This window comes from Calypte anna, chromosome 5A (genome assembly GCF_003957555.1).
Source record: "Calypte anna isolate BGI_N300 chromosome 5A, bCalAnn1_v1.p, whole genome shotgun sequence".
Taxonomy (NCBI): Eukaryota; Metazoa; Chordata; class Aves; order Apodiformes; family Trochilidae; genus Calypte; species Calypte anna.
The window spans coordinates 5,715,434-5,738,882 of record NC_044251.1 but is presented as its reverse complement, the minus strand read 5'-3'; the positions used below and the strand labels follow the sequence as shown (position 1 = coordinate 5,738,882).

General features: G+C 42.0%; 2 protein-coding genes across 3 annotated transcripts in view; both read right to left on the bottom strand.

Moving 5' to 3' along the window:
- Positions 1-770: 770 nt before the first annotated feature.
- JMJD7 (jumonji domain containing 7) lies at positions 771-10,722 on the bottom strand. Its single transcript, XM_030452623.1, has 8 exons — positions 10,496-10,722; positions 9,250-9,403; positions 8,112-8,365; positions 7,259-7,315; positions 6,764-6,859; positions 4,903-4,979; positions 2,762-2,921; positions 771-1,160 (listed from the first exon to the last, which is right to left on the bottom strand). The coding sequence occupies exons 1-8, from the start codon at positions 10,560-10,562 to the stop codon at positions 1,072-1,074; spliced, it is 954 nt and encodes a 317-aa protein (XP_030308483.1). The 5' UTR covers positions 10,563-10,722; the 3' UTR covers positions 771-1,071.
- Positions 10,723-10,779: 57 nt separating this feature from the next.
- Positions 10,780-23,449, bottom strand: part of MAPKBP1 (mitogen-activated protein kinase binding protein 1) — a 102,932-nt gene continuing 90,262 nt past the window's right edge. The window contains exons 28-31 of one of the 2 annotated variants that reach the window (XM_030452619.1): positions 21,654-21,964; positions 20,027-20,935; positions 16,721-16,806; positions 10,780-15,696 (exon numbers count right to left, since the gene is read on the bottom strand). In XM_030452619.1, the coding sequence (XP_030308479.1) occupies positions 15,403-15,696; positions 16,721-16,806; positions 20,027-20,935; positions 21,654-21,964 (1,600 nt within the window). In that variant the 3' untranslated portion in view covers positions 10,780-15,402. The remainder of the gene's footprint in view (positions 15,697-16,720; positions 16,807-20,026; positions 20,936-21,653; positions 21,965-23,449) is intronic. The other variant, XM_030452620.1, reaches the window with a different exon arrangement.

Below are 23,449 nucleotides of genomic sequence, written 5' to 3'. Positions count from 1 at the left end.
CACCCCCACTACTGCTGCTGTTTCTAAGGAGCTGTTTGAAGCTTCTGGTTTTCATAAACTTCTGGTTTTCATAAACAACACTACTGTATTTTTGCTGTATTTTTAACAGCCTTCTGGTCCTACCCTGCAGGTCTGAGATGTGAGGAGTCTTGTCTCCTTCTCTGGAAACACAAACTGGAATTAAGGCTGCAGAAAACAGGCTCTGGGTTCACACAACTCACCTGACAACGTGGCAGAAATTAATGGCAAATGAATGTAACAATCAATGAGCCTCAAGATGCAGAACCACAAGTCATGCTGTGAGACCAGAGGTGATGCACAGACTGACTGTAGATGAGGCAAAGCAGCTTTAAAGTCACCCAGGGTGTAAGAGAACATGGCTACATTTAAATACTGTGGTGGAAAGAAATAAAAATCAGCAGCAAAAGCATGTGGCTTGGTATGGAAAATAGCTAGCAATGACTTTTGAAAGTCCTCCACCCACCACATCATTTGAAAAAATAAAAAATCAGTACAGAAATAAGCTTTAAAACTGACCTTTTATTGCAGATGTTGTAATTTCTCACCATCAAAACACTGCAGCCACTGAACTTCGTGAAGTACAACTGGACAGGACTCTCGCCTTAAGCAGAATGCATGTGCTGGACTGATACAGCCCATGTATGGTGGCAGATGTGGATTCTTCCTTGCCTGCTTGGGTTGTTTTGAAAAAAATCTGTACATCTGAACAAACAGTCATGGCTTCTGTTTCATGATTTCCAAAACTTGGATTGCCTTACTTCAAATTTTATTTTGCTCACCATCACTCACATGCAAAAAATTAAAAATGCCACTATCAAACCTTCTATTTACAAGCCAAAAAATTTGGCCAGTTGATCTGGACTCTGAAATCAAACAGCATATCCATGATCTGTTTGATGAACATCATTGTGGATAATTTAACATTCAGTTCTTTTAATTGTGGATAATTTTATGCTCAGTTTTTTCCACTCGCATCATGTTTGTACTCCAGTCACAGATGCTGATGACAGTATGACATCAGAGATAAGAAGCTTGAGTCTCCCACCTCTGCTATAACATTTCCACAGCTTTTGTGAGACTGTCTAATAGTTGATAATAGCTGTACTTAAGGTCATAGTCCATGTCATACCAATAATTCACTGAGGAGAGAAGAAAAAAGGAAAAACATTTCTAAGGCTACAATGTAATGAATTACAGATGTGCTCATTGACTGTTTAACACAGTTCAGCTTTTCCTTGTTACTGACTGACCTTTGAAATGAGCAAATCTTTGACTACAGCCAAAAATAATGCAAGCAAACATTGGAGTCCTTAAATACTGTTGCAAATGCAACTGTGCCTTAACCCAAATGAACTCCTCTTCATATTTTATACTGGGATTCCTTGGAGCAGAAGCTGTCAAAATGTTCAGGAACAGAAAACATATGCTTCTGTGTAAACCAAAAATACCAAATACACTGCAAAGTTTAATATCTGGACAGGAGATATTCTTTTCCTTTGAGAGTGTAAAAGATGGCAAATTCAGCACTACTTCAAAAATGGTCATCAATTAGACAGTGTTTTAATTTTGCTTGTCATCTTAATTTTGGTGGATGTGTCCTAGAAAAAATAAGCCAAGCAGTATAATTTTGTACCAGTGGCTCTTGTGTACACTCTAGCTTCAGACATTTACTGTACCAGACCCAGAGAATATCGATTTTTCAAGTGTATATAGACTGTAGTGTAGTTAAGAGATGAAAGGCCAAATCTTTCAACACTTCAGCATTTCTGCTAAACAGAAAAACAAATCTCCAAGGGTTTGCAAATGGAAACAATTCTACTTTTACTAAAAAATCTTTAATGACTGATGGAGCAGTACTGGGAAAAGAGAATAAAAAAATACTCCTTTACTGTTAGCTTCCCTTTTTATCATAATATTGCAAACATTTAACAAAATAAAAAAGGGGAGGGCTGGCAATATTTGGAGTGTTACATAAATAAAAATGTTATGCTCTTCAAAATACTGTATTTAATCTTCCTGGACAAACAGGATTATTCCAGGTAAAGGACAGCAAAAAGTTCTTCCTCACACCTTGCAAAACTTACAGGATGTAACAGTAATACTTTGCATCACCCCACCCCTAGATGAGCAATGCTTGAAATTCTGGAACACTCTTTGGAAAGAAAAAAAAGATAAGAGATGGTGACAAATCCTACAAAGAAGGAGATGACAAGACTATTGATAATCTCAGGGAAACAGTAACAAAAGCACAGGCTTATCAGCAAGGTAGACTGGGTCAGAGTAGATTCCAGCTAACATTAATACTGACTATCAACCATGTTGTGTCTCCATCTATGGCCAAAACTCATACACTTTCTGTTTTCCTCTTCTTTTTCCAGATCCTTTTTTGCTGATGTGACAACAGCACACAAACCATGCAGTTTCTTTGTGAAAGGTATACAGATGACCAATTTGCAGATAGCAGGCTAGGTGGAAAATTACTTAGCATTACGATGGATACAGAAACTGGAACATGATCACTGAAGTAGCTAACCTTTCCCAGACTTGAAAATTGATAATTTTTTTTCTTCTGCTGTATCCCTAGCACTTGTCAACAGTGCTATGAATTACCTCAGGGGAGGGAGCTGATCATAAAGGGACTTCTGATCCCAGTTAGGCTTTGCTGTGCAGTATCTTGCTGAATGTGCACCACAGTTAAAAAACATATCTGTATTTATATTGCATTTATTGTGCATTTTACCTGCTATACAGCCATGTGATTGCTGAACATGATGGAACCAGAGAGAAGGCAGGTACAACATCTCACCAGCTTTCACTGTACACTGCAAAGGTTTTGCCTGAGCATAACCTGGGTACTGTTCCAGATTTGGGTTCAATGGGTCCAGGGGGATCCAAGGCACCTAAAAGCAAAAGAGTTTGTCTATGGTACTGACCCTGGCAAAAAAAATTCCAGCAAGCTTCAAGGAAAACTGGTAACAAAACTTGGTAGGTTACACAGCATGTATTTTGCCTAGCAAACCACATATAGCTACACAGCTTTCCATACATCCAACTGGGAATAGGTGAAGGATGCAAAAATTTGCCTCCTTCAGTGAAGCATTTATAATTATTGTAAAAGTGCTAAATTTCAGCCATGAAATTTCAGTCTCATGGCATACTTTCAAAATACCTCCAGTCCCTTAATTCATGTGTTACTCTATCATTCAGTTCTTCAATATTTTATCTATCTGCACCACTCTTTCTGGAAATTCTTCTAAAGCTGTCTGGTCCAATTTTATTCCCAGCAGCTAAAAGTACTGGTCCTGCTGGGAAACCCCTCTTGAGGCCCCAGCCACACACCACAGGAGAGAGATCACACACAAAAGGCTGTTGAGTTTCGAAAGTGCCTCCAGATCTATACATTTTAATCAAATAAATATTGCTACTACTTTGAAAACATGATTTATTCATTGAGACAAATATATTTTATTACACTGGGTGATACCGCTGTAGATCAAAATCTAGCACTGAGTAGGGGGTCAAAAGATTATTAATGCAGAGGCCTCTATTTCAGTCTTAATGAAACTGGTTCCTTTATTGGTTATTTTTTCATACAGCATTCTTGTGGAGAAACTGGCTACATATGCCCTCAACCAGTGTACTCTTTACTGGGTAAAAAACTGGCTGGTTGCCCTGGCCTAAAATGTTGTGGTGAATGAAGTCAAAATCAGTTGGCAACCAGTCACAAATGGTGCTCCCCAGAGCTCAGTGCTGAGGTACTTGATTATCTTTATCAAAGATTAGGATGAAGGCATCAAGTGCACCCTCAGTAATTTGCAGAAAACAAGTTGGGCAGGAACACTGATCTGCTCACAGAGCAATCTAGACTGGATCAATGGGACCAGGGCAACTGTATGGGGTTCTGCACCTGGGTACAACAACCCCAGAAATTGTATAGACTTGGGGAAGAGTGGCTGGAAAGCTGCCCAGCAGAAAAGGACCTGGGGAGGTTATCAACTGCTGGCTGAATGTGAGCCAGCAGTGTGCCCAGGTGGCCAAGGCAGCCAACAGGATCTTGGCTTGTATCAGGAATAGCATGGCCAGCATGACTAGGGAAGTGATTGTCCCCCTGTACTTGGCACTGGTGAGGATGCATCTCAATTAGTGTGTTTGTACTGAGTTTTGGGCCCCTCAGCACAAGAAAGACATTTTGGTTCTGGAACCAGTCCAAAGAAGGGCAATGAAGCTGGTGAAGGGTCTGGAGCACAAGTCTTATGAGGAGCATCTGAGGGAATGTTTAGCCTGAAGAAAAGGAGGCTGAGGGGAGACCTTATCACTCTCTACAGCTGCCTGAAAAAAGGTTGTAGTGAGGTGAGTGTCAGTGTCTTCTCTCAAGTAACAAGTGATAAGACAAGAGGGAACAGCCTCAAGTTGTGCCAATGTAGGTTTAGACTGGATATAGGAATTTCTACTCTAATAGGGTTATCAGACAATGGAACAGTCTGCCCAGGGAGGTGTCTGAACCACCATCCTTGGAGGTCTCTAAAAGATGTGTAGAGGTGTTGCTGACTTAGCACTGGACTTGGCAGAGTTGGATGAATGGTTGGACTTGATCTCAGAAGTCATTTTCAACCAGAACAATTCTGTGATTCACTTAAAACTCCTCTACTGGATCTTTTGAAGTTTGGTGCATATTTATTATATCAACAGTTTCAGATGTGCAGCAAAAACCTTTTCTGGAAGCTGGGTATCCTTTGTGAATAGTAAAACAAATAAAATATCTGGGCACTCTCTTTCCAATAATGAAAGATTTCCAAATATCAACCCATGCTCAGCCTCAGGGCTTAGCAGTGCCCAAAACTATTGTTACTTTACCAATAGTGTTCTTTATATACTTTTTACCTTATCTGCACTCTTCTCATCCACAATTTCAAATGAGCCATCTTCTGATACCTGGTAGGTTGCTGGGTGATAGAGCTCTGGAACCACAGAAAAAATCAAATGGCACAACTCAGAGTAGTACTGACAGAAACTAATGGCAGAGAATGTCATGCTTTCACCAATTAAAATAAAAATTAAGACAATTTTCAGCTTAATTCATTGCTGTCCTTCCTTTTCTCCACTTCAATTTTTATCCATTTTCTCAGTTTAGTTTTTTTTTTAAGCCAGCCCAAATACTGAACTGCCTTCTTTTTTGGAACTCCAACTTCTTTCTTCACAGGAATTATTCTCCTCAAAACCCACTTTACTTCTGATCCTATTTTGGTTCAGCAATTGCCTTGTTTTTGTTTTGGAAATCATTAATGCATCCCTAACTTAGACCTTATTCTGTATTCTGCCCTTTTCTTCTTAGGTCATTCTTGCAAAATAGCACTTAAGGGAGTTAATAGTAACCTGTGGCCAACCTTTTACTTCTAATTTTATCCAAGGAGGCTCATCAACTGCTTCAGATACTGCAGGTTTCTCTTCTGTTTTTAATTTTTTCTTTCATTGTTTCAGTACACGTGGTTTTCTAAGCCCTTCCTCAAGACAGTTTCTCTCCATCAACCATGTTCAAAAAGATGGAGTCATCTTTTCACTACACACCACAGAATGGAATCATTATCTCTGTACTATGCTTTAAGAGCAACTTGTTTTACAAAATAGGACTCATAGATATGACATTTCATACATTCACATACATATGACACCACCTCTTCTTTGAGGAAATGCTGAGACAGATGGGGTTGTTCAGCCTACAGAAGGCTCTGGGGAAACCTTACTGCAGCTTTTGAATATATAAAGGGGGCTTGTAAGAAAGACAGAAAAAGATTTTTTACTAAGGCCTGTAGTGACAGGACAAGGGGTGATGGTTTCAAACTAAAAGAGGGTAGATTTGTATTGGATATAAGAAAATTTTTACAATGAGGTCATGTGAGAGCAGAAGAGGTTGCCCAGAGTGTGAAAGCCCCATCATAGGAAATGTTCAAAGCCAGGATGAATGAAGCTTTAAGCATCCTGGTCTAGTGAACAGCAAAGGGCAACCAATGGACTAGAGGATTTTAAAGGTACCTTCCAACCAAAACCATTCTATCAGTCTATTATATCAAGGTTGTAAACAAAATAAAACCAGGGTACATAAAATATTGTAGCAGCTCAGTAGATGGTTTGCATCTAAGTAGATGGTTTGAAAGTTGAGGAGTGGGAAAATAAGTGTCTTATTTTAGGAGGCATAAAGCTAAGCTGTCTATTAGATGATGCTGCAACATAACAGTATTACTGTGCACATAGGAGAGCAAAATAAAGAAAAGAAAAAAAAAAAAGGGTAATGCAAAGTAATGCTGCCAGGAGAATCTCTTTTTTCATTTCTCCAGTTTCCACAGATTCAGTTAGTACTTCACTATTTCATTACATTACAACTTTTCAGTTTCTTTGCTTTTTCATAGAGAAAAGAATGAGCAGGTAGGATTCAAACGTGCTAGACATCAAAGACTAGAAGCTACAAAACTGACAAGATGCTTAAATAATTTAAATATTCTAAAGTTGAAGAGACTGTCACGAGTACCAATGAATCTATTACTTTACAGGACTGGAAAACCTGACCTCTGAATAATGATTGTATTACAAACTACCTGCCTCACAAAATAGAAGATATTTCTGTTCACAAGGGAAAGCACAACAGTGCATGAACACCAGAATCTTATCTCTACTTCCTTTTTCAGATCTTCATATCTCATCTCTCCTCCTTCCAGGCTCCAGACATATTGCACAGTAACTTATGTACCATATGGGATGAAGGGACGGTCACTTGGTGGATGCAGCAGGAAATGTTTCTCTCCAGAGAGGACACAGTACAAGTTCTCATAGTGATCTTTATGTACTAAGATTAAGGAAAAAAAGAGATGTGGAGAAGAGAGAAAATCAGTGTTATTTCCTTCGCTGTATCAGAAAATACAGTAAACTGGAAGTGTTAGCTTGTTCTCTTAGTTTCAGGCTCATTCCTCCTCTTTTGGCCAGAGAAGTTGGGAATACAATATTGTGGCAAATTCATGAAATGAAGTAAACTGTCAGTGCCTTGCCTGCCACAATGCCAGGTAGATGTATTCAGAGACACTGCAGCAAGAGCCTGCAGAAATGCAGGAGAAAGAATGCAAAAAAATATTAAAGCAGAACTGCTTTTCCAGAGAAAACATGCATTCTGAGACACTAACTTAAACAAGGCCCACTTAAACCTCTGTGGTAAGCACCCAGAAGTCTTGCAGTGCCATATAATACATACAAGATGTCACAGCAGTTGATTCCCCAAGCCAGAAATTTACAGCATCAGGCTTCCTCCCTGTATGGTTAGAGAATAGAGAAAACTTGTCAACAAAAAGAATGTGAATTGTCATGTTTAAAAGCATTTCACAGAATATTCTGCCAAATTCTGTCCATTCACTTCATAACTGTGACAGGTTTTATGGCAAATAGCACTTTGTGAGGAACAGCAATTTCCTTCTACCTTGGAAGCCACTGTGGTGCCCATCAGGCTCCATGACAGTTTTATCCACCCCCAAAAATGATTTACAGCCCTTTAATTCCACACCCTGAATTGGTAAGGCTTGGCTCACAGAGAAACTGCAACACATCTCTCTAACAGTTGCTAAAAGGTGAGATCACACTAAATTGCTTTCACTGACATTTTAGGGAAACTCATGCTGTAAAACAGAAATCAACTGAAGCAGATCAGTATTTAACCAGAAACAAATATCTGTAATTTTACCAAAGGCTTCACTTGTTATGAAGTGAAGCTTTATGTCAGCTTTGGTAGGAACAGAGTGAATCCAAGTCAAAACATGACTCTAAAACACAGAGAAGCCGCTATATGGAAACAAGTGATATGTGGCACTATCACCACATTGTTTCACTTGTGATGGTTCCAATACACAACTGAGTTACTGATTCTGGAGCAGCCCAAACCCAAAACTTGGATTAGTCTACTATGTATTTTACCACTTCTACTTCCTAAGAGGATGAAACCAAACTGAGTTGAGGCATCCAGAAAACCAGCAAACATTACCATGTACCCAGCATGACAGTTTTAAAGCTCCACAAGAATTATTTACTGAATACAGGAGAAATAGAAAGTTTACCAAGTGCTTCACTCATCCATGGTATGTCAGTCTGCACGTCACAGACAAGTTCAGGGAACTCCTCAGTGAGGTTTGAACACTGCTTCTGCACATAGAATACGTTGGGAGAGGTCACTTTCTTCTCTACAATGTCCAAAAAGTCCACAAAAGGCATCTGGCGTTCTTCTGGCATGACAAAACGGTCCTGAAACACTGCATCTGCATAACCATTTGGTGTTACTGCCACGCTCACTACCTTGGCACCCACTACCTCCCTGCAAAACAAACCAAATGTTTATAGCCAGGCCTGCACTTGGCCCATATACTGGACATGGTTCCTTTAAAACAGAATGCATTTCATGGGAAGCAAAAAAAAACCCGAAGCCTGGCTTTCTATAGATGTCTCTAGATTAGATTTTCTACAATCTGATTAAAATTTGGGCATTTTGCTCCAACTGCTCCTTGTGGTCAAGAAAACCATGTTATCTTTTGCCTCCCTAAATTCTCCTGCATCTACCAGGCAAGTTCACAAAGGAGCCCTTTTCTCCTCTGTGCAGGCAGAGGGCCCTCTTCAGTCACTTCTTGGCATGAATTATGGTGGAGCTTGGTAATTCTCAGGACCACTCAACATAACCAAATCCGGGTGGCCGCGTTCAAAAGCAATAGACAAGGGAGTAAGGGTAGACAGACAGACTGATACACACATTGTGAGACCAACAGCACCTATTTCAACACAAAATTTAATTTTAAACCCATAGATTTTAGGTCTAACCTGAAATCTTCTCAGGTAACTTTAAAAAGGAAAAAAATGGTGTGTAAAATTTTTGTAAAACACTCGGTCACAAACAAGTCAGTCTATTCTAACAGTCCTACAGCCCCACAACAACTGGGAGGCTACAGGATGGAGCAGTGGCCAGAGCACAGCTCTGCTGGCTGCACACAGGCACAACACCCACCCTTCCACCTCCAGAGGAGCTGGTCAGGCCAGTCTGTTTGCAGGAAAAAAGATTTACACCCATTTGGCAAGCCCAAACACCTTTGTACAAAAGGGAGGAGAAATCTGATCTAATTTTAAGGATAAAAAGAAAAATTATCCAAGGGCCTTTTACTGAGGTCAACTGAAACTGACCCCAAGAAGTGCTGCAAAGCTAGTTCATACCTCAGGTACACCAAGCTCCATTTCTTCAGAGCTGGCCAGTGGCTGATGGCATTCTGAATTATACAAGGCTTATTCGGACTCACCCATTCCCGATAAAACTCCAGTGGGGATGGAGGCCTGTCAAGGTAAGGTATGGACTCTGTCCACCCCAGCTCTGTCCAAGCAAACGAGAAACAGTTTTACTCAGCATCCTAAGAGAAGCTACCCCTGTTAACACACCAGCTGGCTTCACACCACAGGCGCTCAGTTGAAGTTCCCCAGCTCCAGAAATGATTCTGTTAAAACCCAGAGGCTCTCAAGGAGGCTTTTGGTGCCAGATGGATTGCTACTCACAGCTACAGCTCATCCCACAGATGGCCCCGCTGTGGGCCCAGAAGGGAGTGGGCACAAAGGACAAACATTACAGGAGGTGCAGCTCTTCTGTATATACCACGGGAAGATTCTGAAAGCTGCAACAGTGTTTTGCTTAGCTATTTTATGAAATACAATAGAGCAAGCCTAGGGAAGGGCAACGAGGCTGGTGAAGGGATTCAGCACAAGTCCTGTGAGGAAGGGCTGAGGGAGCTGGGGGTGTTCAGTCTGGAGGAGGCTCAGGGGAGACCTCATCACTCTCTACAACTCCCTGAAAGGAGGTTGGAACCAGGGCACGGTCGGGCTCCGCTCCCAGGCAACTCTCAGTAAAACAAGAGGGTAAAACAAGTAAAACTTAAGCTCTGCCAGGGGAGGTTTAAGTTGGATATTAGGAAAAAATTCTTTACAGAGAGGGTGATCAGACACTGGAATGGGCTGCCCAGGGAGGGGGTGGATTCTCCATCCCTGGAGGTTTTTAAGAAGGGACTGGATGTGGCACTCAGTGCCATGGTCTGGGAACCGCAGCGGGAGTGGATCAAGGGTTGGACTTGATGATCTCAGAGGTCCTTTCCAACCCGGCTGATTCTGCAAAAAACAACATCACCTAGAAGGCCCATTTTCTCCATTTTTTTCTTCCTGCAGCAACCTTCTTTCTGCTCCTTCACCTCAGAACCCTTTGCCTGAACACAGACCGTGACCTTGGGCGCTCCAGCTGCGGCCCAGCCGGGAGGCCCCAACACGCGGCTCTTCATACCCAGAGATCGCCGGGCAGGAGGTGAGTTCCAACCCCGTCCCCAGCGCCCGCCACCCGCCCTCCCGTCACAAGCGGGGGTGTTCCGCAGCCTCCCACCACCTTCCCCTCTCCTCCCGCTCCGTCCTCCATTCCCATGCTCACCGCGGGCCTCCCGGGGGAAGGCGTTCAGGCAGCCCCTGACAGCTCGCAGCGCCGCGCCCTCCGCCATTGCCGAGCCGCCGCTCCGCACGGCGCACTCCGGGCCAAAAGCGGTGAAGGGAGCGGAACGGAGCAGTCCCAGACCGGCCCCAGAGCGAGGGCCACCGGCCAACCCCGCCGTCCTCTCCCGGCCCAGCCTCCCCTCTCCTTAGGCCCTCAGAAAACCGGGATCCCGGGCGGGGTTGGGGGTGGGGGTGGGCGGGTGGCGCAGCTCAAGCGCATCTAGTTTAACAAATGTTCACGTTTTTATTTGAAACAGTTGAAGACACGGAGTACAAATGGATACAGAGTTAAAAATCGCTCGCCTAAGGAGCCTCACAGTGCAAAAACAAACAAACAAAAAAAACCAACCAACCAACCAACCAAAATGATTTATTATTTGTTTACCGAATGATTTAAAAAAAAAAAAAAAAAAGGACATTTTTTTAAAAGATTATTTGACCGAAAGCCAGAAAGTATAAAAACAAGCATTTATAAATAAAGCGGGAAAGGATCTTTTTGTTGCCGCTGTTTTGGGTTGTTTTGTTTGTTTTTAAGGGGTGCAGGACACAGGGGCAGTGTCGGGGAGCCCAGAAGTGCGGAGCGGACACAGCTCCTCATGGCTTTTATTCCTATGGCCCCACGCAGCCCCCTCCTCCCTTTCTCCACGCCCTACAGCAGGATGCTGGCAGGGATACAGCCCCAGCCGCCCCCCCTTGCTGTCTGAAATCTGGGACATGCTGGTCCGATCCAGAGAAGGAAGCACCTGCTCCCTCAGGGGCTACTTAAGACCTGTGATTTTTAATGAGGTTTTTGTCATTTTTCATCCTGGATGCCGCACATCCAGCGGGGTTGGGGTGAGAGGAGACACCGTACACATGCATTAATTTACTGATGGTGCTTAAATACCTGTTTCTCGTTTTTTCTTATATATAGTTATATACATATTATTCCTTTAAAAAAAACAAAACAAAACAAAGTTTGTATGTTTCTATTCCCCCAAAGAAACGTCCCAATTCCTCTGAGTCACCATGGAGCCTGCGAAATGGGGCTCTGGGGAGGGGACTGCTGTAAGCCCTGCCCCAACCATCGCCTGGGAGGTTGTAGGAAAGGAGAGGACAACTGAGAGAGGAGGTAGGATAAACACAGCTCCTGGGGGATGCTGAGGGATGATGTTACCCTACCCTCTCAGGTTGCAGCTCCTCCTACAGTTCAGACGGCTCAAGAATGACCCAAGGGGTCCCAGAGGCAAAGTTAAACTATTTACAAGATGGAGAGGAAAAAAAAAACAACTATTCTTATTTTCAACAGGAATGTTGGGTTGGAGGGGACAAAATGTATGTTGAGGGGATAGGTAAATTATTTTTTCAGGCTTTATGTTAAACAAATAACTGGTCATAACACAGGTATATGGTTGTGCCTATGCTAACACCCACACAAACCGGTAAGAGGAATGGACTCAAGTCTTAATACCTCCCTCACAAGCCTCTTCACTACCCAAGCAGTTACTTCTCAGTATTTCTCTGCCTGGCTCAATGGTCAGCCTGTGGTGGAATGTATTTACAAGGTGCAACAAAATGCAACACATTTATGCTCTCTTTGTTATGTAAACTAGAATTTTTAGGAATATCTCCTATTGCCAGCAACAGGAAGTTAGCAGGGAAAAATCAGATCAGTCTCAACTCAGAAAATAGAACATTATCTCCTCATCTCTCTCAGCAACAAACTTGTGGCACCAGCATCCCTTTACTGGACTTCTACTACCCAGTTCATAACCTCCAAGCTTTGGGCAAACAGCAAACAACTTTGCCATTTAAGGAAAAAAACAGCTGTTTAGAAGAAAGCAAGCAAAGAAACAAGAGGCCCAATAACACATATTTAAAGACAAAACTCTTCCTTTTTATTCTTCAATTACAGATCAATATCTCACTCCTAAATCTACTTTACTGAAGCTTTTCTATATTGTATCTTTCACATATATTGGCCAAATGGTATTCCTCAGGCCAAGACTAGATTTATCACTACTCTGTTTTCCTGTATCTCCCGCATACACTATTCTAATTTATTTTAAACTACACAACCACTGTCCAGCTTATCTACTTGCCCAACACTTCTCTTATCATCATTCTGATCTAATTTTACCTCTGGTTTCCCATAGGCAGCTGCCTCCCAAGCACAACCCATTACAGTGAGCAAAACACACTCTTGATCAGCTTAAAAAAAAAAAACAACAAGAAAAAAACCCAACCAGATTTGCTTCATGCAACTGATTTCCAAGAAGCTTTGCTTCATACTCTAATGTCATCTTCACTGGTTGTTGCTCTTTACCTTAATGGGAATTTCATTCTCACCACTACCCTCAACTCTTGTTGCCACTGTCTCAAAGTTTAAATAATAAAATGGAATAAAATTGCACAGGGAAGCAATATTAAGGGCCGTCAAACAGCTCTCACCAGAACCAAGAGATAGATTTTACCTGAGTGTCTTGTAGCCCCAGCACAGCAAGAATTTTCCTGCATACTAGGACATGTGTTCACAGTCTGAAAGTAGAGGAATTCACCACCACAAAAGCAAGCTTGACCCACATTGTCTCTATCACATACCCAACACAACTGCAAACATACATTGGACTCACGGTGTCTCCAGCACACCTTTTCACTCAAGGAAACTGCCAGAAATTTCCTCTCTGGTTTTCAACTTGCCTTCCTTTGCAGGTTTTGCCTGTGCAAAAGATGCTGCCCATGGGACTGAGCATGGGACAGCTGATTGAGCACAGTGCAATGCTGATACAGGACTAGAAAGTAACACTTTTAATTTTTCAGTACAAGCCCCTAGAAGGGAAGGCTAGCAAGGAAACCTGAAACCTGATTAGGTAGATTTAAATTACAGGTAGAATTAGCTAGAAAGCTCTCTAAGAACTCCTCATACTTGCCAGTGTTGTTCAGTCTGCAAATCTCCTAGAAGGAGAGTGAGAACTGCAGATCATTCAACCCTGGAGTTACTCAGAAAAAACAGGTTATTCTACACTAGTGTGGTCAACCCACAAGAAAAAAGGCTGCACTGCAGACCTCCAGTCACAGAAAGACAAGAAGTCAACAGATCACACTTCCAAGCGCCACAGGAGTTCAAAGACATGATAGACAGGACAGTAAAATGTAAGAAAATTGCTTCAGGCCTCTGGAATCAAGCAATGCAGTCTGGCTGCCTTTGAGTGGCTTCCACAGATGCTATCAGCCTCTCCCTCACCAAAGGCTTGTCGTTTGCATTAGTTTTATAAACTGGGATTACACTGTTCTGCCTTAAAATAAATACAAGGCAGACCAGAGATGGAGGAAGAAATAGAGTATTTTGCTTATCTGTCCCCGTTGTGGAAAGGAGTGGGAGTTAGGGGGAAGGTAATGCAGAATTTAATCAGTTTGAAAATATTTTCTCTTAGCTTATCATTGAAAGAAAAATAAATCACTGGACAGTGTGAAGCCACAAGAAACACTGATTATCATGGCCTTTCAGAAGCTTCACAAGGTGAGAATAGCATTGCACACACAAATGCAGGAGAGGAAGTTTTTCTTTTTCTCAGACAAGAAATTAATAAAAAGCAAAGATGCTAGGGGCAGGGTAAGTGGTGGTAATCACATCCTGAAGTTATCTTGTTCAAAGTTCTTTGGAAACCATTTTCTGAGGGTAGTTGAAACAGCTTTACAAAAGTTAAGAGATGCAAATGGGATGTAAATATTCTCTTTTCCTGGAGAAACAAGAAGAAAACATTTTTCTGTCACAGTAAAATGAACAAAAGACAAGGATGAGCCGTTGCACTGAACATCTCTCAAATCCAGGGTTACACTCTAAGAGCTGGAAACCAGCATTTCTATGTCATTTCTCAACAAATAAATCACCACCCCAGATTTCCCAGTCATGAGAGCATCAAAGTCAATATCCAAATCCTAAATATGAAAGGTGGCTGAAAAAAACCTTTCATATTTGCATCTAAATACTGTTTAAAAACATCTGCAGAAAACCCAGTCTGAAATATCAATATAACATCCAATTACCACTACTGACTTCATTACATAATAGCTAAAGTATGGTCCAAGGTTTGCAGAGCCTTCCTCTGGAGGTAAATACAGGTAAAATACAGTGTGGGGACTCTCTTGAAACTAGAGAAAAACAGACAGGGTTGTCATGACAACAATAGGATGACTCCAGGTAACAAAACTAAGGCAGGAAAAGAAAGAACAGCAAGACAAAATTTAAGCAGAAAACAGTTCATTAATTGCACAGACACTCCAGCCTGTCTCCCTGTTGGAGGTTTATAATACAGAGATTGTTTCTCGCTGGGATATGGCAAAGGGATTGACAGTTTTTGTTAAAAGACAAAGGTAACAGCCACAAGCGTGACATAGACCAACAGTCAGAAAAATAAATTAATAAATAAACCCATAAAAAGTCTGCTTCTTGATTCTCATGAAGCCTTAGAGAAGAAAGAATTGGCTTCACTTGGACTCCTTTGTATTTAGTCAGCAGTTCAGAATTTCTTGGATAAACTGGATTTTCTTTGTTTTTTTATGTGCCAAACATCCTGACCTCCTGGCTATGAAGAAATTTCATGGCATCTTCTCCAAACTCCTCTTTCAAGACTTTGTCTAGAGACAGGAAGTTGAAGACCATTGGGGAAAAAAATTACTAGAAGTGTGGCCAGCACATTGCTAAGAATTAGAGCAAATCAGTTGTAGAGGCCTGGGGAAATCAGCTTATCAAGGTTGCTCCACCAGCCCTAGCCCAGTGCAATGATAGTTTCCATCTGAAGCTCGCTCTGTGGTCCTCTTCTTGGGATTAATTCTGTGTATCAACAAACAGCTGAAAGCCACCCCCTCTTAGAGTTTTTTGTCCATGCGTCGTTCCACAGCTTGTAGTAATAGCTCTGAGTACTGTTCCAGCAAAGCCAGAGTCTGCTCATGTCCCAGACTCTTGGGACTTGGTAGGTTGGCACCACATCCCTCAGTCAGTGGGCTAGTGCTATCTTGTGGCTTTGCCAGTACCTCTTTAACCTTTGGAAGCTCTTCCTCATCCTTCAGAGAGTCCAATTCTTTCTTCATTGTGGAGAATGTTTCTGTCAAGAGGCCTGCTATTTTGTCTTTGTCAGTAGAAGACTCTGTATCATTTAACACCTGAAAAGAGAGAGGGAAAAGTAAGAAGAATACATTGGGGTTCAGACAGGGCACACACTAAGCTTCAGACCTTTAGGGAAGTGAAGCCATGAAGATTTGCAGACCACTCAAACATCCTTTTCTTCAACATTTGAGACTGCCAATTTAGCCAGATAGCAGGCCACGCCTGCAATACTGATAGTCACACAAAATCCAGAGGCTTTTCTCCAGAAGGATAGAAATGGGAAGCACATTTTCAAGTAGTGTTCCCCTTATCCTTATCCCCTTATCCTGGGCCTAAGGAGATGCTGTTTCCCAGCTGCAGCACAGGGCTCCAGTCTCCTTTTCTTCCTGTCTGCCAGATGCAGCTGATCACAGGAACAGAGCAGGGTCAGAAAGCTAATGACCTGCAGAGGACCCCGTGTGGAAGTTTCACACTCATTACACAAGACTTGACAGATCAGTGCTAAGCAAAGAAATTAAGAGCTGCTACATTGCTCTGCAAGTAACTCTGGTCTGGCAGTGAGAGAAACAGAAAAGTGCTGCATGTTTCCTGTCACAGCTGGATTCCCATGGTAACTCACAATTTGCTAATCCTTTTCCCAGGCATTCAAAACAGAACAGATGGAGATAATAAAGCTCCTGGAATATTTTGTATCTCTGAAGCAATGTATAAATACACACTAATTCCCTAATAGTGCTTTGAAAAATGGCATGCTATTATCTTTCATTTACAGATAGGCTAAACAGACTGAAAAGCTGAGAATTAATTGAAAACTTAATCAGAGTACCATAGCAAGCCACAGAAAACCCAACAGTTGGAAATCAGGACTTCCTTGCTTTCGAGTTAAAGCTTAAGCTGCCGTCAAGTGAACAACCAGGTAGCTCGTGACACTGAACACCCAAGTGAAGAGAAAACCCTGAGCCAGAAATACATTCAGAAATATACACCTTGAGCCAGAAATACATTGAGCCACATACATTCAGTGCTCAGGGGCTGTACAGCCAACCTGCTGTCACAGAGCCCATCTCTGAGGTCACTCACCAGGCGGTAAAGGTGAAGGGCTTTGCGCATGCTGTCCTGCAGCTCAGACACCACGTGCTCACACTGCTCTATGCTGATGCACGAGTCTGAAGGGGAAGAAAAAATAAAAAAAAACCCAACAAACTAAAGTACAGACACACTCCAATATCTGCAGTCTCACAGCTGGATAAGAAAACTGGCTTTTTAGTATATACTTGAAAGACCACGTGAGCTTCTTATTCAATTTTTACGGCTGGTTTGAGTCAATTAAACAGCCAAGTTCTACAGGAGCTCTCCTTCATACTACCTAGAAGGGCTGCTTGGTTCAAACATTCTTATTTTCCAGTCTTGGACTTCTCCAAAGTCAGCAATGTTTTTTCCCATGTTGCATATTTTTGCTACAGTCAAGGACAGGCACAGATTGCCCAGTCCATTGTCACTTAAAGTCAAGTTGGAATGAAGGTTCCCAGTGGCAAAAAGGACAGACCTGAGGGCTTCTAATTTAAACTCTACCTGGTTAGAAATCTACATGCTCCCCCTCAGCCTTATACTGAATTATTGGTGTTCTCTAGGGGGTACTGAGGTCCAGGAGTGTTGACAAAATACTCAGTCACAAAAGCATCACTTTTCTCAGCAACCCAGGATACACCATAACTGGAAATGAAAAATAAAAGCAAGCAACTGAAAGACACCTTTTTCTGCCTATGCCCACCAAAGAATCAGAGATGAAGGCCTGCAGTGTTTTAATAAACACTTTCATGAGTTAGACATAAACCATGAACAGAGACATAAGACATACACACAAACTGCAGTTATCTTCAATTTGCAAAGGTCTGGACAAAGGCCATTCAACTTCCTTTAGCTACCTAAAAGTAAAACTTGATCACATTATCACTATTATTTCTGCAATATTATGAACATCATCTCTGAACAGGCTGGAAGGGACCTTAGTTAATTTTATGGATACATCTAGATGATGTATAAACAAATACAGCTAGAAAAATTTCTATTTATACATAAGCAGACACGTCTGGAAGAACAAATCCTTCCATCTGCATTTTTGATTCCCAGATCACCCAACTGTATAGAGTCTGAGCACAATTGACGTCAGTGCAGATTCTTGCCTCTTTTTTTTTTTTTTTTTCCTCGATTGGTTTCTGTTTCTTTTTTTTTTTTTCCCTCTCTCCTTTATCATGCTTTTTGTGCTGGTCTCCAGTCTGATAAAAGGTCACAAGCATAACATAAATGCTTGACTAACAGGCATTTTATGTCTCTTGGGTGTGCTCTTTCAGAAACCAGCAGAGAATATTGAATATAGAATATTAAACATAGCAATAGTATGAAGCATATCTACAGCATTTTAACTTCATGATATTCTTCAACAAAAACAATTATGTCTCTATCTGCAGGTGTTATGCAGGCAGGAAAATGGAAGAACAGAAAAATTAGTGGAAACCCAGAGTCACAGAGCAGGTCAGAAGCAGAACAGGTCCCTGTCAACCCTACAGTTCTAATCTAAATGGCCATGCTATGATCCATAGAAGGCACAGTAAATTGTTCACAGCAACAGCCAACTTCAATTTAAACAGCTTCTCTGGCATCTGTGACTAAAAAATTGGGAAACATGGTCTGCAAGAAGCTGAAGACTGACAGCTGTCTGCTGAGGAAAAAAAAATAGTTGGGAATCCACTGTGCTAAATCATCCTAATGAAATAAACAATGCAGCTAAATATTCTGTCAGGGTATTCTATGTATTGGGACCTGCTTTAAAAATATAATAATCACTGCTGGGGAAAAAAAATAATTGCACTGTGCTTATTCTGCAAATAAAGATTCCTAGCAACCTACCAAAACCAATGCTATACACATTAATTTTCAAGTCTAAAAGACAAACCTCAGCTTACAAAGTACAGACAACTGGCCTATTACTTCTCTGCTGTAGAATGTAATTAATTCCACAGCTCCAGGCTGCATCTGCTTTTGGAGGAAACCTCACCCTTGCAGGGAGGGGTAGGGTCGGAAAGTTTTAGATGCACTAAGTGTCTTACACAGCAGCCACCCTATGATAAAAGAACAGCAGGTCCCTCAGACAAAACATTACATTTCTTATTTTACACAAGAGTGCTTCAGTCTTAGAGCATTTGATCCTTCTAGAAATAATAGTGCATCAAAACCTGATTACCCCTCTGCAGTGCTTTGTTGTGGAAATATTGCACTTCAACATTGCATGGAGCAGCCTGGCACCACAGAAAGTAATTCATCAGAAGATTACAGAGATGTCCCTTCTCAGATATGAATAGGAACAACATAGCAAAAGGGATTAAGAAGTATGCACTGTACAGTCCCTTGGAAGCACAAGGCATCAGTGCAGCTTCAACTCATGACTCTGCTGGGTATTTCAGGAAGGTACATTCCTTTTCAGGTTGTGACACAAAAGAAAAAACCCCTTTTCAAAAGAAAAACTGGTGGTTTTCCTGACTTGGAGGGCAGGATTTTTGCTTCAGTTTGAAATTCCCTGCTAGTTTTCATTTGACTGAAGGACTTAAAACTAGGGCCTGTAACACATTCAAAAGCTGTTTCCAGCAGGTAAAACAGGTTCCACCTGTTAATAATAGAAATAATTAACAGATTCATTCATAATCTTTATGCTTAAATGCAAAGGCTGGGCCAGCATGTGTGCTGCATACCAGTTTGCAGACGTGTCCTCAAAGCAGGGTGATGGCACCACAGGGAATTTTTTGCTCCTACAGGTGGCTACAACAAGGAACTCCTGTTGTTCAAGCCCTATCTCACATGAGAAAACTGTATGCAAACCCTTCTGGAATCTGCACACTTGCACATTAACAAAGCAAAGCCTGAGCTGCCTGGTAGAACCTCACTGTCACTGTTACCTGTGTTTGCTAGGTTCAGCCTGTGCCTTCATCTGCTGGTCAGACAAGCTTGGAGATGGATGTGGGGGATGTTTACACAAGCTCACATGGGGATTCTCAGCACATCAGCTCTAAGACTAGAAAAATATTAAAATATTTTATTGACCCCTGCACGTAATCACATGACTAAAACGTGAGAGTGCTGAGGTCTACAAAACACTTAGCTAAAAAAGAACCCTCAGACACAAGACCCAGAGGAAATGGAAAGTAAAGACTGAGAAGATGTTAGGTTGAAGAAGTATCTCACCATTGAGAGGATGGCTTATGGAACGAGACAGGTGCAGACAGGACGAGACAGGCCAGAAGCTGGACGTAAAGAAATGTGATGGGATCGTGAGGCGGTTCACAAAGACAGAAGACAGAAGGGGGAAGATAAGAGGTGGGTATCCATGCACACCTGAGACCTGTGCTGAGGCAGTGAGAGCTGTAGGAGACCTCGGCCTGATGGGGTCTAGAGGGCAAAATCCAGGTTGATTCTCCAGCATGCAGGCGATGCTGGTGATCTTCTCCCTGCACCTCAGTGTGCCTTCAGGAGACCTGAGGTGCCAGCCCTCTGACAAATCCTTCAGTTTTGGGTTAGTAACCCCTGGCTCATCCTGGCAAACTGTCCTTGAGACTGGACTCTCCACTGGGCTCTCCTTAGCAAGTCCTGCTGGGATCTCTCTACCAGGAACCAAAGAGACAGCATTTTGAGTCTCCTTTTTGGAGGCTCGGACCTCAGGAATAGAGGGTTTCTTTTTACAGGGCCCAGCAGGAGACTGTGGAGACTGTGGCTCAAGCAGGGTTTTTGATTTGGTAGTGGGTGAGAAGGAGGCCAGTGTGGGTCTATCAGGCAATGGCTTGGGAATGTCAAGAATCAGATGTGCTCGGTTGGATGATGCCAACTTGCTGTGGAAGGACTTTGGAGATGAGCAGTTTACAACTGGCTGAAGTGCTGGCTTCACTAGAGCATTTTCTTTCACAGGTAGCTTCATCTTCTCAGCATCTGTTGTGGAACTAGACTGTGTCTTCTCTGCCACTGGAGGACTAGTTCTCCCATCAATCAACATTTCAGTGGAGTAACCCAGGTACAGATTTTCCCCTACAGATACACTCCGTGACATCTTAGCCCGGAAGCTGGTTGTGGGATTCATGTAGGACTTTGGTTTTGCAGCCCTGACATCTTTGGCCAGCAGAGCACCAGATCCATCCATCTTCAACATACTGGCTGATAACACCCTGCAATTGTTAGGTCTGGGATCTTTCTCAACCACCAAAAGAGTATGAGGACGCTGCTTGGCAGAGGATATCACTCCAGGACCCTTATCTGTGAAAATTAAACAGACAAACATGCCAAGAGCCTGCAATGAATTCCAAAATTGGAAAGTAACAGGGCTGCTCCAGCCCACATGCCTCAGCTCAGCTCCTGAGAGAGCTGCACAGAACCACAGCTTCAGGTTAACATTACTTCAACAGCTTTCTCTTTCACCCATCCCTTATCCAGATCAGACATTGCTGCTGACCTGATGAGAGACTTGTTCTTAAAGACCTCAGACCATTGTGACCACCAACTGACAGGCCAAAGGAAGGAGGCAAAAATAATATATGATGTTGCAGTGATAAGATTTAGTTTTTTTAAATTAACTGAGGGATTATTAATGGCTTCTAAGATGACTGATTCAGAAATGGGAGTTCTTTCACACAAAGTACATGGATACAGTCATTTTAGTAACTCATCTTTCCCTCTTTCTCTCTTCCCCACATTGGGAAGCTTCAGTCTTAGCCTAGAGCAGCCAAGTTCGTTTTACCCTTGGCATTTCTCCTCCCACAGCTGCCAAAAAAATATCAGAAACTGATAATTATGAGATCAGCATCTGCATTATAGATTAAAAATATTTTCCCTTGACAGGCTCAGAGTTGGGAGACATGCAAAGCCTCTAGCTCAGAATGCAGAAAGATACAAGCATCATTTAAATGTCTACATAGGCTCAAATCTCCCCATTTCATTCTCAGGTTTATACCATCATTCCAACCTGTGTCCTTACCCTCATGAACGAGGTCATGAACTGACTGTGCCTTTCTCATCCCAACATTCACAGGGCCTTCTGGAAAGGATGGAATAACCCTTCCTGGAGCCATCCCAACTCTGCTTGCCTCCAAAGCTGATCGGCGTTTTTTCTGGACACAAAGAGCCCGATTTGTATTTACACTCTCCAGGAGCTGAGTGGTCTCCAGTGCATCATCAGGATGGCTGCTGTCTTTTTTCAGCAGGTCTGATGTAAATTGATTGGTCTGGGTTGGTGGCTCAAGGGGCTTTGAATCCAGCACCAGATTTGATGAAGAGAGTGACAGTCGTCTAGAGAACAGGATAAAGAAAACCCAGTTAACACCAGTATGTTGCCCTGGACAAACAGGCACACTCATTAAGCCAGTTTCTTTAGGATAATGAACATTTCCCTATCCATATTTTAAATTTTTTAAAGTAAAAAATGCCCTAGGCTGTTACCACTCATTATACACATCTCTGGAAGCACTGATCTTCAGGCATTTGACCTTAGGCTGTGTGATCACAAATAGCATTGGGTCATTGTTTCCAGGGGAAACACTGTTAGAGGTAAGAATGAAAGAGAAGGAAAAATTCCAGGAAGAGGGAAGACTGGGCAAAGTCAGGTCAGGTCTTTTCTCTGAGGTCATAAAATCTTTTCAATTTCAAGATACCCTAAGAGAAAATAATTACACTTTCCTAATATTGTGAAAGCATAATTACTAGGAAAGCTGGTCAGTATCTCCAAGAGGGAAGCTTGATTTCTTCTTCCTCTCTACTTCAGACCAGTAGACTTACTCTGGAAGAAAAGCAGCTTTCCACCTGACCTGTTTGAACAGCCAAATAGATGAAAAGCTCTAAGTTTTTTCATAAGCTAAAACTACTTATCATATGTTAGATCCCTAGAGCACCACTGGCTTCCTTCACTCACCACTGCAACTCTCCAGAAGCTGACACAACAGCTGACCACCGACTTTCTCCCCAAACACACAGTCCCCACGTGAGACAGACTGAGGCACTCCTGACAGCAGCAACAGCAACTGAATACCAATGACAAAATTTTCTCCCTAACATGGTGAATCCAGGCACAGCCAGTGAACCATAGAAGATGTACCCAAATCTGCTCAGTCCTATACAGTGAAATTAATTTGAGCTGAGATTTCAAGTTGTCATTTTAAGGGAACAGAGGAGTTTTTGTTTGTTTTAAACATCTTTGAATCTAAATGAAAAAATTTACCCCGTTTTTTTGTTTGGGTTTTTTGCTTCTTTCTTTGTTTTGTTGGGATTATTTTTTATATATACATACAACAAGAGAAACAGCTTGGAGAGTCCTTCAGGGTGCTTTAGGATTGAGGGGTTTTTTTGAAGAATAATATCCCTATGGTGCTTTATATGAGACACCAGAACACCCTGTGTAGCCATGGGAAGAAACAAAGAAATGGGAGAAACAAAGCTGAATACAAAAGGACTGTAAAACAAAGGAAAAGTTGACAAGCCTACTTTCATTGTCCAAGCTGAATGAAATGCAAAAGAATAAGCACAGCATAAACAGCAAAGTGTGAATTAGATAATTAGCAATTCCTCTGGCTTTATCAACCAAGGCATTAATCATGAAACAGGCACATTGATGAAAGAGGAAAAAGAACAAACCAGCAATGTTAGTTTAGAGAGAAATAGAACAACTAAAGCAACACAGGATGGACTGTTAAAATCACAAGGCTCTGCAAAGAGCCTGCTAGGTGCTATGCTAACACTTCACTGTGCTTAGGCACACCAAGGCTAGAAGTTTGCACAACT

Bases quoted from the DNA above. Each gene is read 5' to 3' on its own strand.
- JMJD7 (XM_030452623.1), bottom strand. From the start codon at position 10,562: ATGGCGGAGGGCGCGGCGCTGCGAGCTGTCAGGGGCTGCCTGAACGCC. The intron at 9,404-10,495 runs GTGAGCATGGGA...TTGCTTGGACAG, and splicing joins CTTCCCCCGGGAGGCCCGCG to AGCTGGGGTGGACAGAGTCC. The intron at 8,366-9,249 runs GTATGAACTAGC...TTTGTTTTGCAG, and splicing joins TGGAGCTTGGTGTACCTGAG to GGAGGTAGTGGGTGCCAAGG.